The 19628-nt window shown below is 42.6% G+C and overlaps 1 protein-coding gene across 1 annotated transcript in view; it reads left to right on the top strand.

Annotated features, from left to right (window-relative positions):
• Positions 1 to 19628, top strand: part of LOC126278905 (orexin/Hypocretin receptor type 1-like) — a 1200512-nt gene that overhangs the window by 1136099 nt on the left and 44785 nt on the right. Inside the window, exon 7 of the mRNA XM_049979179.1 lies at positions 14192 to 14304. Coding sequence (XP_049835136.1) covers positions 14192 to 14304 — 113 coding nt within the window. The remainder of the gene's footprint in view (positions 1 to 14191; positions 14305 to 19628) is intronic.

The following is a 19628-nucleotide window of genomic DNA, read 5'->3' as shown; positions in this document are numbered from 1 at the left end:
CTAGCTTGACTTCAAAAAAAAGGTAGAGTCAGCAGAGAGAAAATTCTGACGCTGCGTGTGATAATAGTAGCAAGACTATAGAAAAATCAGGACACTTTCATAGGATATGTCGACAGGCAAGAAAGAATTCGCCAATGTGAAATGGAGTAAGATGTTCGACATTCTGAGAAAATTAGGAGTAAGCTATAGGGAAAAACGAGTAATATACACTCCTCGAAATTGAAATAAGAACACCGTGAATTCATTGTCCCAGGAAGGGGAAACTTTATTGACACATTCCTGGGGTCAGATACAGCACATGACCACACTGTCAGAACCATAGGCACATAGACACAGGCAACAGAGCATGCACAATGTCGGCACTAGTACAGTGTATATATACCTTTCGCAGCAATGCAAGCTGCTATTCTCCCATGGAGACGATCGTAGAGATGCTGGATGTAGTCCTGTGGAACGGCTTGCCATGCCTTTACCACCTGGCGCCTCAGTTGGACCAGCGTTCGTGCTGGACGTGCAGACCGCGTGAGACGACGCTTCATGCAGTCCCAAACATGCTCAATGGGGGACAGATCCGGAGATCTTGCTGGCCAGGGTAGTTGACTTACACCTTCTAGAGCACGTTGGGTGGCACGGGATACATGCGGACGTGCATTGTCCTGTTGGAACAGCAAGTTCCCTTGCCGGTCTAGGAATGGTAGAACGATGGGTTCGATGACGGTTTGGATGTACCTTGCACTATTCAGTGTCCCCTCGACGATCACCAGAGGTGTACGGCCAGTGTAGGAGATCGCTCCCCACACCATGATGCCGGGTGTTGGCCCTGTGTGCCTCGGTCGTATGCAGTCCTGATTGTGGCGCTCACCTGCACGGCGCCAGACACGCATACGACCTTCACTGGCACCAAGGCAGAAGCGACTCTCATCGCTGAAGACGACACGTCTCCATTCGTCCCTCCATTCACGCCTGTCGCGACACCACTGGAGGCGGGCTGCCCGATGTTGGGGCGTGAACGGAAGACGGCCTAACGGTGTGCGGGACCGTAGCCCAGCTTCATGCAGACGGTTGCGAATGGTCCAAGCCGATACCCCAGGGAGCAACAGCTTCCCTAATTTGCTGGGAAGTGGCGGTGCGGTCCCCTACGGCACTGCGTAGGATCCTACGGTCTTGGCGTGCATCCGTGCGTCGCTGCGGTCCGGTCCCAGGTCGACGGGCACGTGCACCTTCCGCCGACCACTGGCGACAACATAGATGTACTGTGGAGACCTTACGCCCCACGTGTTGAGCAATTCGGCGGTACGTCCACCCGGCCTCCCTCATGCCCACTATATGCCCTCGCTCAAAGTCCGTCAACTGCACATACGGTTCACGTCCACACTGTCGCGGCATGCTACCAGTGTTAAAGACTGCGATGGAGCTCCGTATGCCACGGCAAACTGGCTGACACTGACGGAGGCGGTGCACAAATGCTGCGCAGCTAGCGCCATTCGACGGCCAACACCGCGGTTCCTGGTGTGTCCGCTGTGCCGTGCGTGTGATCATTGCTTGTACAGCCCTCTCGCAGTGTCCGGAGCAAGTATGGTGGGTCTGACACACCGGTGTCAATGTGTTCTTTTTTCCATTTCCAGGAGTGTACAATACTAACAAAGAATACGACTGGAAGAGTAAAATCAGTGTGCTCAGATTAGAACGGTGTAAGACAATGATGCAGTCTTTCACCCCTACATTTCAATCTATACAAAGACGTAGCAATGGCAGAAGTAAAAGAAGTGCTCAAAAGTTGGATTAATATTCAGGGCGGAAGGATTTAATTCGTCGGATTCGCTGATGACATTGCTATCCTCAGTGAAAATGAAGAAGAATTGATGGATCTGTTGAATGGGATGAATAGTCTAATGAGTACAGAGCACGGATTGAGAGAAAACCGAACAAAGACGAAAGTAATGAGAAACAGCAGAGATGAAAATAGCGAGAAACTAAACATCAAAATTGGTGATCAGGAAAACGGACGGGGTAAGGTATTCTGCTACCTTGGAAGCAAAGTAACACAGTACTGGTGTACTGGTGAAGGAAAGAGGAAACGAGTGAAACAATGAGAACGTAAAAAGCAGACCGGCATAGGTGAAGAGGGCGTTCCTAACCAAACGAAAACACAGGCATACGAATAGGTCTTAATCTGAGGAACAAGCTTCTGAGAATGTAGGTTTGAGTACAACTTTGTATGATAGTAAACCACGGAATATCAGAGCACAAGAGAATCTAAGCGTTTGGGACGTGTTGCTACAGCAAAATGTTGATAATTAGATGGATTGATTGGACAAAGAATGAGGCGGTTTCCACGAATCGGCGAAGAAAAGAACATATGGGAAACACTGCCAAGAAGAATGGTGAGGATGATAGGAGAGGCACAGGAGAGGAATTTCTGGCGACCAATCAGAACATTGAGTACTCAAAAAAAAGAAAACTGTGTAAAGGCGGGAGAAACAAACTGGTTTAATAATAAGTTCATAAAAGGGTGGACGAATGTCAAGAGGTAAAAAATAGTAGAAAATTATCATCCGTAACAACTTCCACCATCATACGTAAGTAAAAGATCCTTGCGAGAATCTTTATCTTACGTCAAATCTCTAAGTAGGTCCAGTGATCATCGACCTGTCTAGTGCGGAAGTAAGAGACAGCAAAAGGACAGCTAAAGTCTTAAAACTCCTATCCTGTTTTAAAAAAGCGTTCACACAAGAATGTTATACAGAATGATCATTGTTTGACAGCCACAGACTATCAAATGTATTGCAAAGAAATGAGCATCCATGGTGTTGGAAAACAACGAATCAGTATAAAATAAATAACACGGCAGGCCTTGATGGAATTCCATTTCGTTTCACAGAAAATCCTCAACGGCATTGGCTGTTTTCTTGGTTCGCTAAATCTGTACCATTGTACAAATCTTTCCCGGAGATAATAGTCCCGAGAGACGTGAAAAGGCACATACTCCCCCTCTAAGTAAGATGGAAATAATAACGGATGCGCAAAATCATTCTTACCGTCAGTCTGCAACAGGGCCTCAGAGCACAGTCACACTCTTGAGGGCGTATATAATGAGAACCCTAGAGAGAGGAAAGCTTTCGTCCGTAAATGAGTACGAATTTATACGTAGATAAAAATAACAAAGTGACTGACAGCGAAACAGTTGAACGTGAAAGGGGCATTGTCGGTTTTCCGACGAGTGCTGCACGCACGCGGCGGCCTCTGTGCGGTTCGTAATATCTTCTCAAGTTGCCTTTTAAAGGAAAATATTGAGTTCACTTTACAGTATCGTAATATCCTCTTCGCTTGACGAACGCACTACTTTGTATAAAATGATACTGTTTTCCTGTTATTTGTATGTCTCAAAACATGGCTCTAAGCACCATAGGACTTAACATTTGAGATCATCAGTCCCATAGACTTAGCACTACTTAAACCTAACTAACCTAAGGACATCACACACATCCATGCCCGAGGCAGGATTCGAACCTGCGACCGTAGCAGCATCGCGGTTCCGGGGTGAAGCGCCTAGAACCGCTCGGCGTGTATGTCTCAACAACAACAATAACAACAACAAATGGTTCAAATGGCTCTGAGTACTATGGGACTTAATATCTGAGGTCATCAGTCCCCTAGGACTTAGAACTACTTAAACCTAGCAACCCTAACGACATCGCACACATCCATGCCTGAGGCAGGATTGGAACCTGCGACAGTAGCAGTCGCGCGGTTCCGGACTGAAGCACCTAGAGCCGATCGGTCACCGCAGCCGGCTGTATGTCTCAACAAAAGCGACAGGACGTGTACTGTACTGTACCATTATGATTCACGTTTAGTTGGCGTACTTGACGCGAAAATGGAGCTCAAATGCACCTGAATCCTTCTTGTGAATACAATACTGGCAACACTTAAAAAAATATACGCTGCTTAAGCACTTACCAATCATTGTAGTGTGAATATACTACGCAAAGAGATATTCCTTAACAACGAAATAAGATTTATTGTGGAAGTGCGGTAAACGACACTCGCCAAAAATATGAAACACAAACCATGTCTATAAACACTTCAGATAGGCGAATTATGACAAAGTATAAATGTTTAGAGTCACTTCCTCGTTCCATCGAGACACACGATGTCTCCAAACGGTATCTTAATAACGATTTCATTTTTTTCCATTATAATTTTGCGTCCATTCATTTCTTTGCATAAGAAACTGCGCGAACTGACGACGGTTAACAAAAAAGTCTTGCAGCTGCTGAAGAATTCTGTCTCGCGAAGAGTAACCCACATTTTTTTTTTTTTTTTTCTGGTTGAGTGTTCTTATCTCTCGTAAAGTCCTCATATGTGGCGACGACGAACAGCAACTTTTTGGAATGAGTCCAACTTCGTTATTCGTTGCCTTGTCTTCCTCTTTTTACCCTGTGTCCGTAGCTTAGATGAAACAGCTCCTTCCTGTTCTGCACGGTGTTTTTCCTTTCAAACTTTCACGGCAGTGTTTGTATCAGGCTTCAAAGCATCTGGTGTTCTCTCGACTTCGTTAGGGCACCAGAGTTGCACCATTGTCTCTACTCGAAGTATTCCCGCAGCGAGCTCATAAACTCACGTGTGTGACCACGCGAAACGTGAGCAGATCGTCGATCTTTCCATTTAGCAACCACACTAATCTGCACACCTCCGCTGCAAGCTCCAGGCAGTCTGCAGCACAAAATAAACTAGCCGCACGGAGAACAAAAGACTCAAAGAAGAGGGTGGTAACTGTTAGGTTAGCGGCCGCAAGAGTTACGTGCAAATGGCTATAGTAACCGTCACCTGCGGTAGCAGAGCGATTTGACAATGGCGAACAGAAGCGCGTTTTCTGATTGGCTGTTGCAATGGTAGCAGCCCAGTAAACAGCTACACGTCAGTCACTTTGTTATTCTGATCAAGGTACTGAAGATGGTATTTGTGAGAAATGGAGCTCGCCTGTTGGTTATGATATAACTGTACCTTTTCTTGTGAAGTAGAACATTAAAATCGTAGTTTCAGTTTCACGCCATTGTCTTTCTCTGAAAAGTTTCTGTAAATAATTTTGAAAGTTCCTTTTGCATTACTCTTTCTCTGGCGATAGCCATTTCTGATGAGTTACCCAGATTTCCTGAATCCTTCCGTTTCCTCATACCTAGATATGTACGGGTTGTCTCAGGAGGGATGGGCAGTATTCAGGTATCTGACAGGAGCTATCATAAGAAGCAAAAAGGAACACTAAACAAGGGCTCTAAAATTCATACCTCAGAGCTATGAGCACTTCCTCATCATCGATAAAACGAAACAAATCTCTTCTAGTGCAAGCTCTTTGCATTACATATTTTGAGAGGTGGTAGTATGGACCAAAACAAGAAAAAATATCCAGTAAAACGGCCTCTAAAATGCATAGCTTAAGAGTTTCGCTTCTGTGAAACACATGTCTTCTTCTGAACAAGTGCTCATAACTTTTAAGGTGTGCATTTTAGAGGCCATGTATACCAGTCTTTTTTCTTGTTTTGGCCCAAACTACCTCCTCCCAAAATATGGAAACCAAAGAGCTTATAGTAGAATAGATTTGCTTCACAGTTTCGAAGAGGCAGATGTACTCGTAGCTCTTAAGGTATGCATTTTAAGGCCAATGTTCACTATACTGTTTTGCTTCGTTTGATCGTTCATGTCCTATCCCTGAATAATAACCATTCCTCTTGGAACATCCTGTATACTGTATGTGGCATTACTTCTTCTGGAACATCGTTGTTTTCATTATTAACTATCTGTGTTTCCGAATACTCTCTAGACCTATACAAACATTTAAATACATCTACGAAGCTTGAGTTGGAAGACAATAAGGAAGGAAATGAGTTACGTATTTTGCGAAGGGATACTCGATCAAGGGCAATCATGGTAACAGTCAGAATGTCCATTCGCGGATTACAGCCCTGCATTACCGATAGCGAGTCCAATGTCGTATCCACCACTTCGTGTCATTCAGTAAGAAATCTGTACGGCCTCTTGTTATTAGATTAACGTCCTTTGTTAAACCCGTACCTTTGTAATTTTGTATTTGTGGGGATCCAAGGCTTCCAGATGCAAAATAAACATAATCATTGTCCGTAGTAGGCTGTAACACGATGTTTATTTAATCGTGCGATTCGCTAATTTCGACTGAGCTTCATTAGCAAGTACATTTGTAACACGTTAAAATTACTGCCCTTCAGCTACCCATTAAAAAACCCCACATACTACATTACACTACAAAAACAGTTGTCACAGTCATCTAAGCTAATTATAGACACTTGAGGAAAACGAATTCATGTTTAATGACTTTTTGATGTCGCCATGATTGAAGAGTAATGCGATGTTACTTCAATCACAGTGATTAAGAGAGCCCTTCTCTGTGCCACCATGGATGGCATGTAACTGTCTAATTTGCACTGGAGTATCAGGACGTTCTAGGGTCCTAGCTGTATCTTGCTGCGTCAAAGCAAAACACAGAATTTCTAATTTGTCCACCAACCTAAGCCGTACCGAGGTGATCCTACACCCTTGGTAGAACTGCCAAGGCAGCGTCTCCCCCTTACCTCCCACCGGAAAAACTACCTTTCTGCAACTTTTTCTATACAACCATAGGAAATTTAGAATTTGTAAGATGGGTTTAATAAAGAAAGGAGTGTAATTGAAAAAGGTTATTTTAATGAGCTATGCAGCCGAAAAATATTGCACACAACAAATTAAATGTATCATTGTATGGAATATTTTACAGGTTGCACAGACTTCCTAAAAAAATTGAAAGTAAAATAAAATCTATGTTTTATTGTTTATGATAACTACTGTACATTGATTTGATCATCATGTATAATAAAGAACAGATTTTATTGCTCCTATTAAATTATTAACAATGTATGAATCAGTAATAAGAAATAAATAAGTACTGAGAACAGAGTTCTTTCGAAGAATTGTGTTCTTATTATAATTTTACTTTCCATTTCCTTGCTTTGAGTGCAGCAACCTCGTTGGTAACGTCACTGAAACAAAATTTAGCAGCTGTGTCGTACTCTGTCGACAAGACAGCTGAATTTGACGGTCTGCTTCAAATATACGGGGGATATTCGGAAAGTAAGTTCCGATCGGTCAATAAATAGAAACCACTGTAAAAATCTAATGAAGTTTTGCACATATGTGTTCCACAGTGTCTGTAGTATGCCTGTCGGTTGCATCACTTCGCTCTTTTCAGTTCTGAGCGCATGGTGAGCACATAAAGATGCGTAGAAAATAGTGTCTCCCGCCAAGTATGAGGTCCTGGTGAGAGATTTCGCCTGATGTTATGCAGCCCACATTACAGAACTGTCATACGGTTCCTACTTCGTGACAGTCCTCGTTCGCAATCTGCAGGGGCAATGAAAATACTCCTGCAGCGTTTTATCACCCGCTCTACAGCCGGTAATTGGCTCACTCTGTGTTTCATCTCTTCTCACATTTACTACTGGCTATGAAGACAACATTTTCACATTGACAACGATCTACAGATGAGCGTAGAGAATTCGCCGGAAGCACAGGCGGCTGTCTTCTATGACGAGGGTACTGGAAAGTTGGAACAACGCTACGGCAAATATCTATGCGGAGTGGTGACTGTGTATAGCAATGGCTAAAAGTTGTAGAACCTATTGCAAATAAAATATTTCTGATTTTCGAAGTGGTTTCCATTTCGCGATCAATCGGTACTTACTTCCCGAATAGCGCTATTATTCAATCTTAAGTAGGTTTCTATCATCTTTACTTTGCCGACACTACGTTTAATTTTTCACCTGTCATAAACATCCTCACATTTGTTTCGATGTTTGGATAAGCATCTAATAACCCATTCAAGCAAAGGATCGATATATCCTAACTGGAATCTGTATCAGTGCTTATCATCAGGACTTTCTATTAAAATCTGGAAGCAGCTCTACTTAATGAGTATTTCTGTTATATTTTACATCAAAATCTGCTGTACATTTTTCAAAATAAGATACAGAGGTCTCATTTAACGCCTTCCTGACCTAAAAATTTCTGACTTACGTGATATTGCCTTATTTGCTATAGACACCATGTAATTTGTCTGGAATGTTTATAACGATTGATTTCCTATAGTTGGACTATCTTAAGGGAAGAGTCGTCAGTATTCTGACAATAATTATGATTAAATTTTCTGGAAGATTAAAACTTTGCGCTGCGCCGAGACTTGTAGTCGGAACCTTTACATTTGGCTGGCAGCTGCTCTACCAACTGAGCTACCCAAGCACGACTTACGACCCGTCCACACGGCTTTACTTCCGTCAGCACCCCGTCTCCTCTTCCATACTTCAGAGAAACTCTCTTGCTAACCTAGCAGAACTAGCACTTCTGTGAGAAAGCCCCGATTTCGAGTCTCGGTCCGGCGCACAGTTTTAATCTGCCCGGAAGTTTCATATCAGCGCACATTCCGCTGCAGAGTGAAAATTTCATTCTTGATACATTTATGCTGTTAATCATGATTCCCTCTCCTGTGCTAATCACGTACCCTAAGAGTAACTTTTGCAACCAAGGATCTCAAATCATGTCGTATGTATGCAGCCTCTCCCTACTGTGTTTGCACTTACCGCTCCATGTAGTACGACGTAAGTTATTCCCTGATGTGTTAACACGTGGCCTATGAAACATCGGCAATTGAGGTGTCCAATAAACACAATCAGAAATCTTCAAAAAGGTAAGGCATTAGTACGTTTAATTACAATATGTGCATTTAATAATGTGAATACACATTACTTGTGGTGCAGAGTTATATAAGAGTAAGGAATTTGATAGTAACAAATATCCATATAAGTATATGGTGATCAAAAAGTCAGTAAAAATTTGAAAACTGAATAAATCACGGAATAAGGTAGATAGAGAGGTACAAATTGACACACATGCTTGGAATAGAATGGGGTTTTATTAGAACCAAAAAATACAAAAGTTCAAAAAATGTCCGATAGATGGCGCTTCATCTGCTGAGAATAGCAACAATTATCACAACAAAGTAAGACAAAGCAAAGATGATGTTCTTTACAGGAAATTCTCAATATGTCCACCATCATTCCTCAAGAATAGCTGTAGTCGGCGAATAATGTTGTGAACAGCGCTGTAAAGCAAGTCCGGAGTTATGGTGAGGCACTGGCGTCGGATGTTGTCTTTCTAGAGATGTCGGACGATCACGATACACTTGTGACTTCAGGTAACCCCAAAGGCAATAATCGCACGGACTGAGGTCTGCGGACCTGGGAGGCCAAGCATGACGAAGGTGGCGGTTGAGCACACGATCATCACCAAACGACGCGCGCAAGAGATCTTTCACGCGTCTAGCAATATGGGGTGGAGCGCCATCCTGCATAAACATCGTACGTTCCAACATGTGTTTATCAGCCAGGCTGTGGATGATGCGATTCTGTAACATATCGGCGTACCTCTCATCCGTCACGGTAGCAGTTACGAAACCAGAATCACGCATTTCCTCGAAGAAAAAAGGCCCGATAACGGTAGATGTGGCAAATTCAACCATTACCGTGAATTTCTCGTCGTGCAACGGAGTTTCCACGACAGTTCTAGGATTTTCGGTATCCCAAATTCTGCAGTTGTGGGCGTTGACAGACCCTCGGAGCGTGAAATGAGCTTCGTCGGTCCACAGCACGTTACTCAATCAGTCGTCATCTTCGGCATCTTTTAAAGCGCCCACACCGCAAATGCTCTCCGCTTCACTAAATTGCCAGGTAACAGTTCACGATGCCCATGGATTTTGTACGGGTACGCCTAAGTGCCAACCAAACAGTAGTGTATGGAATGCCGGTACGAGTGCAACTGCACGAGCGCTGACTTCCCCGTGCATAGACGAACCCGCTACAGTCTCCATTTCTTCCTGGACTGTCTCGGCAGCATTACGCCTTGTGCTCAGTCGGCCACTACGGGGTCTATCGTCTAAACGCCCGTGGCTTCGAACTTCGAAATCATTCTCGCCACAGCTGCGTTTGTCAACGGACCTTTACCCGTTCGAATCCCCTTCCTATGGCGATAGGATCGTAACGCTGAACAAGCACATTCGCCTTTTCAGGTAACGTCAACATTCTGCTACTGCTGGAGCATCTGATTCTCTCTCTCACTACAGCTCCTTTTATACACGATTGTCATGCGCAGTCACTGACGTTTTGCTGTCCAGCGCCATCTATCGGACATTTAGTAAACTTTTTTTTGTTCTAATAAAACCTCATGTCATTCCAAGCATGTGTGTCAATTTTTACCTATCTACATTATTCCGTGGTTTATTAAGTTCTCAAATTTCTACTGACTTTTAGATTATCCGGTAGTTCTGGAAACACCGGCAATGACCTTCTGTGCGGATGCACACATATTCCCCGAACTCTTACGGGATTTGGTAAGAATGTCTTCGACGAGTAATGAGTGTGTTGTAGTGGGACACTACGAATGTAGTGTGTGGGCATACAATGTGAGAATGTGGGTCTCGCGGGAGGCGTGCGCGAGAAAGTCTCTGCAGTCGTGCTTTCCTCTGTGCTCTCGGTGGCTCAGATGGATAGAGCGTCTGTCATATAAGCAGGAGATCCCGGGTTCGAGTCCCGGTCGGGCATACATTTTCTCCTGTCCCCGTTGATACATGTCAACGCCCGTTAGCAGCTGAAGGTATTAATATAATTCTAATATTCTTAAATGTTAATGCAATCTGATAAGACTCTGACACAGAGTAAAGTTCAGTAGTATCGATCTACATGGATGTATTGTCCTCATTGCAGAATTCCGTACTAAGGTTGATATGTGTGTAGAAACACTGAATCTGGAGTGAAGGTGTAAGTGCGGCTGCTTGAAACGACTTGGCAACCAGTCAGAGTTGTGGGCAATGAGACCATGTCATTTTAGCGTCCTCTGGTTTTGTGTGCGTGGCGCCCCCCCCCCCCCCCCCCAATCCTTCTCCCCATCGGAGACAGCGAGCAATGTCACTTCTCATACTCACTACTTTCCACACAACCCTTCCTCATCGATCCTTCTTTCCCAATTTTTCAACAGTCCATGATTCAGTTCTATTCTACCGTGCACTCCAAACGTACGAGGGGCGTTCGATAAGTAAATGCAACACTTTTTTTTCTGAAAGCAGGTTGGTTTTATTCAAGATTCCAATACAACACATAATTCCCCACTCTTTAGGATACAAAACCCTACCTGTAACATAATCACCGTTCACTGGGAGGGCCTGTATGCCTGCATGGTACCATTCTGCTGGTCGACGTCGGTGCTGATGTCTTAATGTATCACCAACCTCCCCATCAACCGCGTACTGGTTCCCGGGGAGTACATCCTTCATCGAGCCAAAGAGATGCAAGTCGGCAGATGCAAGGTTCAGGCTGTAGGTTGAGGAATGAAGATTTGGGAACTCCTCTCGGGTGTGCAGACTCGTATGAGGACGCCCGATGTCGTGGAGAAGGAAAAGTCCGTAGCACCGCACACTTCAGAGTTGATCATTCCACCAAGAAGGAGGACCAAACAGAATAACACTTCCAAAGTTCCAGAAGGCCGTCGCCATGACATTACCAGCTGAGAGTACGGCTTTGTACCTTTTCTTCAGTGGAGGGATGGTGTGGAGCCACTCCATGGATTGCCGTTTTGTTTCCGGTTCGAGGTGATGAACCCATATTTCACATCTAGACAAAAAGTTGTCATGATCAGCCTCGTAACGTGCCAGAAATTCCGCACAGATGGTCCCTCGTTGTTATTTATGGTCTTCTTTGAGGCAGCGAGACACGCAGCGGATACACACCTTTGAGTACCTTAACTGGAGGACGAGTGGGTCAGCACTACCAATAGAGACGTCCAGTTGAGCAGCGACGTGTTTGAATGTGATCCGTCGATCACCTCCAATAAGAGTGTCCGCACATTGCAACACTGCAGGAGTCACAAGTGGCCGGCACGCAGGAGATCGGTCAGGTTTGCGCGACCTTGGTGCAACGATGACAGACACTTCGGCCAACTCACCGAGCCTTTGTTCACTACCAATCTCATAGAAATATTACAAGCACCTACGAATATTTACGGTGTTCTGGTTATCACCGAAAAGAAAATGACAGCACTGTGATTGGTTCGCATCTCCGTTACAGACGCCATTTTGAAGGCTACATTTAGCGCCGCCACCTATCGAAACTTCATGAAACAATAGCGGCAGATGTAGGAATATTCCACGACGTCGCTTAACAAATTCCGCATTTTTTCAATCGAAACTGTCCGAGAGCAAAAATGTGTTGCTTTACTTATTGAACGCCCCACGTACATTCTCAGAAATTTCTTTCTCGCATTAACGTCTAACTTTGCTGCTAGTAGACATCTTTGGCGAGGAAAACTGCCTCTGTCTCTCTGCTTTTTGCTTCGTCCGTTATTCGTAATTTTCCTTCCAATGCAGCAGAATTTCTACACTTACTCTACGAAGTTTGAAATTTTCATTAATCTCATTTCTGCTGCTTCCAGCTCTCTCTTCTATCTTTGACTGGCTGTCAATCAACAATGTTTGCTCAGTAGACTGTTCATTCGATGCACCAGGTATTATGATTCTTCCTCTTACTGATAGAAGATAGCAGTGTCATCTTATTATTGATATCTTTTTACCCTGAATTTTAACCTTTCTCATAATGTTCTCTCTTTCCTTCATTGCTTCTTCGACAAACATACTAAATAATTTTAAGACGAGCATTTCTCTCTTACTGTTTGATCCCTACAGCTCTTGCATCTCGTACATTTCGTATATTACCTACACTGTGTGATCAACAGTATTCGGACATCTGGCTGAAAATGCCTTACAACTCGTGACGCCCTGGAATTCAATGTAGTGTTGGCCCACCATTAGCCTTAAAGACAGCTTCGATTCTCGCAACCATACGTTCAATCAGGTGCTGGAAGGTTTCTTGGGGAATGGAAGCTCATTCTTCACGGAGTGCTGCACTGAGGAGTGATATCGATGTCAGTCGGTGAGGCCTGGCATGAAGTCAGCGTTCCAAATCTTCCCAAAAGTGTTCTATAGGATTTCATGTCACGACTGAGCAGACAGGTCCATTACAGAGATGTTGTTGTCGTGTAACCACTCCGCCACAGGCCATGCTTTATGAAGAGCTGCTTGATTGTGTTGAAAGATTCAATCGCCATCCCTGAACTGCTCTTCAACAGTGGGAAGCAAGAAGATGGTTAAAACATCTATGTAGGCCTGCTCTGTGATAGTACTGTGCAAAACAACAAGGGGTGCAAGTCCACTCCGTGAACAACACGACCACACCATAACACCACCGCCTCCGAATTTTACTGTTGGCACTACACTCGCTGGCAGATGACGTTGACCGGGCATTCCCTATACCCACACCCTGCCATCGGATCGCCACATTGTTTACCGTGATTCGTCACTCCACACAACGTTTTTCCACTGTTCAGTTGTCCAATGTTTACGCTCCTTACACCAAGCGAGGCATCGTTGGGCATTTACCGGCGTGATGTGTGACTTATGAGCAGCCGCTCGACCATGAAATCCAAGTGTTCTCACCTCACGCCTAACTCTCAAAGTACTTGCAGTGGATTCTGTTGCAGTTTGGAATTCATGTGCGATGGTCTGGATAGATTTCTGTCTATTACACATTACGATCCTCTTCAATTGTTGGCGGTCTCTGTCAGTCAACAAACGAGGTCAGCCTTTACGCTTTTGTGCTGTACGTGTCCCTTCACGTTTCCTCTTCACTACGACATCGGAAACAGTGGACCTAGGCATGTTTAGGAGTGTGGAAATCCAATGTACAGACGTACGACAAGTGACACCCAATCACCTGACCATGTTCGAAGTCCGTGAGTTCCGCGGAGCGCCCCTTCTGCTCTCTCACGATGTCCAATGACTACAGAGGTTGCTGATATGGAGTACCTGGCAGTAGGTGACAACAGAATGCACCTAACTGGAAAAAAGTACGTTTTTGTGGGTGTCCGGACACTTTTGATCACATAGTGTACACTTCTCTAGAGTGTATACCCGTTTCACTCAGGGTTTCAAGTACCTTACACCACTTTTCATTGGACACTTTTCTATATCAACAAAAATTATACATGTGTGTGCGATTTCTGTGCCAACTATAATATCTGATTGCAGGTACACGATGGATATTCCACAGAACGACGCGACTAGCATCATTTCCATGTTGGCGCACTGGCTGTGTTACGCCAACTCTGCCGTCAACCCCATCATCTACAACTTCATGAGCGGTGAGTACGCTTTCTCTAAGCCATCGCTCTTCCGGCCGTGTGCTCCTCATTACCAGTGCATGGACGGGATGCACATCAAACGTTTAGTGGCAGCCACAATAATTTTTCATAGCTTAAAGCGCGCTCACATATCTCGTTTGAAAGAACGCAATTTGAGACTAGCTTTACACATACTTTGCAGGTAACTTAACATCATGAACTTCACCTCCTCTCTGGCACCGAAAGAGCAAAGGTAAGACTCTAGACTCGCATTTGGCAGACATAAGATTTAAATCCCGATTCAGTCATCCTGACTTAGATTTTCTCTGTTTTTCCCAAACTCGCTCAAGCCATTTGCTGCGATAGTTCCTTGAAAGGAACGTAGCCGATTCTTCTCTCAATCCTTCCCCAAAGCTTTTTTTGTGTTGCGTCTGCAGTGAACTCGATCTTGACAGGACATTAAATCCCAATCTCTCTTCCTTCTTCCTTAATACGCCGGGGCTGTACGAGTACATAGTACCACACTGATTTGTTTACGTAATTGTGTACAGGCTAGCGCCTGCAGCTATCTTCCGACAGGGTCACCATCTAAGGGCAGACTGAAGTTCCTGTGGCAGCGGTCGTCCCCTTTTTCAAGGAAGGTCATAGAACAGATGCAAATAATTATGGACGTATACGGGCAGGGATAAAATACAGGGAGCGAAAGGCTATTTACAGTTTGTACAGAAACCAGATGGCAGTTATAAGAGTCGAGGGGCATGAAAGGGAAGCAGTGTCTTGAAAGGAGGGTATAAGATGAACATCAACAAAACAAAACGAGGATAATGGAATGTAGTCAAATTAAATCGGGTGATGCTGAGGGAATTAGATTAGGAAATGAGACACTTAAAGTAGTAAAGGAGTTTTGCTATTTGGGGAGCAAAATAACTGATGATAGTCGAAGTAGAGAGGATATAAAATGTAGACTGTCAATGGCAATAAAAGCGTTTCTGAAGAAGAGAAATTTGTTAACATCGAGTATAGATTTATGTGTCGGGAAGTCATTTCTGAAAGTATTTGTATGAAGTGTAGCCATGTGTGTAAGTGAAACATGGACGATAAATAGTTTAGACAAGAAGAGAATATAAACTTTCGAAGTAGCACATAACTAATGAGGAGGTACTGAATAGAACTGGAGAGAAAGAAATTTGTGGCACAACTTGACTAGAAGAAGAGATTGGTTGGTAGGTCATATTCTGAGGCAGCAAGGGATCACCAATTTAGTATTGGAATGGCAGCGTGGAGGATAAAAATCGTAGAGGGAGACCAAGAGATGAATACACTAAGCAGATTCAGAAGGATGTAGGTTGCAGTAGGTACTGGGAGATGAAGAAGCTTGCACAGGATAGAGTAGCATGGAGAGCTGCATCAAACCAGTCTCTGGACTGAAGACCACAATAACAACAACCGCTGACGTCAGTATGTTGCAGAATTATGGAACATGTCTTATGCTAATGTGCCATGATGTTTATGGAGAACGAAAATAGCCTCTATAAAAGCCAACACGGATTCCCCAAACAGAGATCTTCCGAAATCAGCACGCTCTTTTTGTCCATGAGATCGTGAGCACCGTACACAAAGGCTCCGATGTTGTTTCCGCGTTCCTTGACTTCAGGAAGGCACATCACACAGTTCCGCACTGTCGTTTAGGCAACAAAAAACGGGTTTACCGAGTATCGAACCACACTTGTGACTGAATTCAAGATTTCCCTGCAGATGCAATTCGATGGGTTGCTCGTAACGGAAGAAAACAGACAAAAATTAATTTCAGGAGTACCTCGTAGAAGTGTCAAAGGACTATTACAGTTAAATATATAAGTGATAAAATGCAGTTGTTCCCAACCCCCCAGAAAATTACATTTTACCTCTCAGGGGGTCAAATGTAATTTTCTGAGGGTTTAAAATATAACGGTTCGACTGTCTTTTGATCACGAAAGTAAATTTTTTTAATCATTATTATTTCGTAGAACGTAATTACTGGTTAGAAAAGATAGCAATAATTACATTTTCTTTTCATATATCAGCATTAACGTATGACACAATGTCTTGGGGATAACAGCTTGTGAAAGCAGCGCATGAACAAGATCTTCCTCATACAGGCCATCCGCTACACATATACTGTGTACTACGCGATTATGAGTGTTATATTGAGACAAGTACATCACGTGTAATATAATATAACATGAAAATCGTTTTCCAGAGTTATAGGTAGTTCCACAAGGAAATATAAATTATTTTATTATCCACTTCGCAACAATAAACGAAACTTCCTGGCAGATTAAAACTGTATGCGGACCGAGACTCGAACTCGGGACCTTTTCCTTTCAGGGGAAAGTGCTCTACCATATGAGCTACCAATTCACGACTCAGAACCTGTCCTCACACCTTTAATTCCACTAGTAACTCGTCTCCTACCTTCGCAGGAGAGCTTCTGTGAAGTTTGGAAGGTAGGGGACGAGGTACTGGCGGAATTAAAGGTGTGAGGAGGAATCGTGAGTCGTGCTTGCTTAGCTCAGATGGTACAGCACATGCCCGCGAAAGGCAAAGGTCCCGAGTTAGAGTCTTGGTCTAGCACACAGTTTTAATCTGCCAGGAAGTTTCATATCGGCGCACACTTCGCTGCGTTATTGGAACAATAAACGAATTAATTGTCAGAAGAACAGAAATTACGGAATGGCTACCACATTGCTGTAAGTTCTACCCACTATTATTATTATTATTAGTGGCAGTGATTAGACACCAAGCATTGACAGCCTGAAATCTTCCAGCTCGGCCAGTTCAGATGTAACGAGCCCAAGAATTAAGAGATTTACAAACAGTAGACCTAACTATAGTTCGCACATTTTCATTTGGTTGATTTTAAATGGGAGTAAAAGGTCGTGGGTGAAGCAAGCGTCGCTAGGGATAGCAATGGTGGAAAGGAAACATATTTTGTAACAAGTTTCTACCATCCATGTTGTTATATATCTTTGTTTGCTTCATCATTCTATAAAAAAAAGACTGTTAGAAATGTTGTTGTTGTTGTGGTCTTCAGTCCAGAGACTGGTTTGATGCAGCTCTCCATGATTATCCTGTGCAAGCCTCATCTCCCAGTACCTACTGCACCCTACATCCTTCTTATATTTTAACTAAAGTTCAGTCTTGATCACAACATTTATGTCTCAATAACATAGGTAACCGGTTTCGGTTATCTTTATATAACCATCTTCAGACCTGTGAGTTAATTTTAGAAAATACTAGAGACCAATCTTAAAATAAAATGAAAAGTGTATAATGGCAACAAAATTCTAACAAGATAAAATAAAACTTATTATACCCATGGCTTCCTTGGAAGATGGTAGTCGGAGCTCTCCCCGGCTGCTGCGACGTCAACTGATGGTCATGAGTGATGAGCATGAGCTTAAATAAGCGGAGGCTCCGCCTACTTCCTCTCACACTACTTCACAACTGCCAATCAGCGTTCATAATATGGTGCTATCGTTAAACTATAAAAGTACAAAATACACTAATAACATAAAATTGATTCATTTAAAAAGTCTGATTAACAGATAGTTAGCATGTGTAAAATTTATTTTAGATAAAAACAGTAAACTATGACGTGTAACAGCTAAGCCCTCTATGGGCACCTTAATACTATTACAGTGACAGTTAAATCAAAGATGTAAAAGTCCTTGGAGTTCTGGTACATATCGATTACATCACGATTTCATCTTTGATGGATGTTGCAGAATCGTCTTACTTTAACTGTAGTTCTCATAGTGACATTCTTTATAACAGTAGGCTAGCAGCCAAGAGTACGTTCCTCATTATGTATGTCTGAATAACTAAAGAGACCGCTGATTAAATATTTAGAACTCATCGATCTAATAGTTTTTATAATAATCAATCTCAATTTAATAAAAATTGTATATGTTGTATAGCATATTTTTCAAACATATCTTTGGGTATAACTAATCTTATATTTTAAATCAAAATTTGCTCAAAAAGGTAGTAAAAATATTTTTCGCGAAAATCTAATTGTTCATTGTGCAGCAGTGATGATTTGGTTTTCAAATGAGCATATATCTCGATTTCTTCTAAGATGTTCATAAGTAAGCCTTTACTCGCATTATGAAGAACTCGTAGATTCTGCTCTACTGTCCCCTCAGCATGGTTATTAAATGTTATGTGATGGCCGAATACAGATTTTGTTCGTGAGGTACCCAACGTATGTTCTTTGTTCATTATTGCAAAATTTCGACCTGTTTGGCCGATATATATTTTCTCACAGTCTGTACATTGGATCTTATACGCTCCTGATCTGGTAATTTTTTTATTATCTTTACTTATGGTATGTCTTAATTTTTGTTGTAAAGTAATGTCCGTTGTGAATGCTATTGTTATTCCAGAATTTTTGAATTAATTAGTAATTCTATCTGATATGTTTCCCATATATGTCATCTTCATATATTTTGGATTACTTATTAGTGGAGTACTTTGTGATTATTGCACTTTATTAAAAATGATTTCTACCTATCGTGTGTCGAACGAGTTGGTTTTCGCAATTTGTTTGAAGATGGTCATTTCCTTTTTGATCTCATTAGCTTCCAGAGGTAATTTTAGTATTCGGTGTATCAAAGACTTTAGCGATAGTGTCATATTATGAACGCTGATTGGCAGCTGTGAAGTATTGTGAGAGAAAGTAGACGGAGCCTCTGCATATTTAAGCTCATGCTCAGCACTCATAACCATCAGTTGACGTCGTAGTAGCTGAGGAGAGCTCCGCCTACTATCTTCCAAGGAAGCCACGGGTATAATAAGTTTTATTTTATCTTGTTAGAATTTTGTTGCCATTAGACACTTTTCATTTTTTTTAAGATTGGTCTCTAGTATTTTCTAAAATTAATTCACGGGTCTGAAGATGGTTATATAAAGATAACTTACTGATACATAAGTCTTGTGATCAAGACTGAACTTTAGTTAAAATATAATACTGTATTGACCACTGTATCCAAAAATTTTTGCCAAAATTCTACATTCTTCTGTTAGAAATAACTTGTACTAATGATCTCATTGGTTTATTAGTTCGTGGTTCAATAAAACACCTACAGAAGCTGTCATCTATCTTTTGCAGTTTTAAAAACAAAAGTGTTCAAATGTTTTTTTCATTTTAAAGCTAAATAGATGTTAATGTTATGATGGTAGGGGAGTTGATTGTACTTAGAGGTATTTTTTCTTAGAAAGGTTGAAGGCTACTGATCTTCCTTTTTTTTTTGTCTGTCTTCTGACTGCTTTTGTGCGGCCCGCCACGAATTCTCCTCCTGCGT

This window comes from Schistocerca gregaria, chromosome 6, assembly GCF_023897955.1.
Source record: "Schistocerca gregaria isolate iqSchGreg1 chromosome 6, iqSchGreg1.2, whole genome shotgun sequence".
Taxonomy (NCBI): domain Eukaryota; kingdom Metazoa; phylum Arthropoda; class Insecta; order Orthoptera; family Acrididae; genus Schistocerca; species Schistocerca gregaria.
The sequence above is the reverse complement of the archived record's forward strand: the minus strand, read 5'-3'. Positions and strand labels throughout refer to the sequence as shown.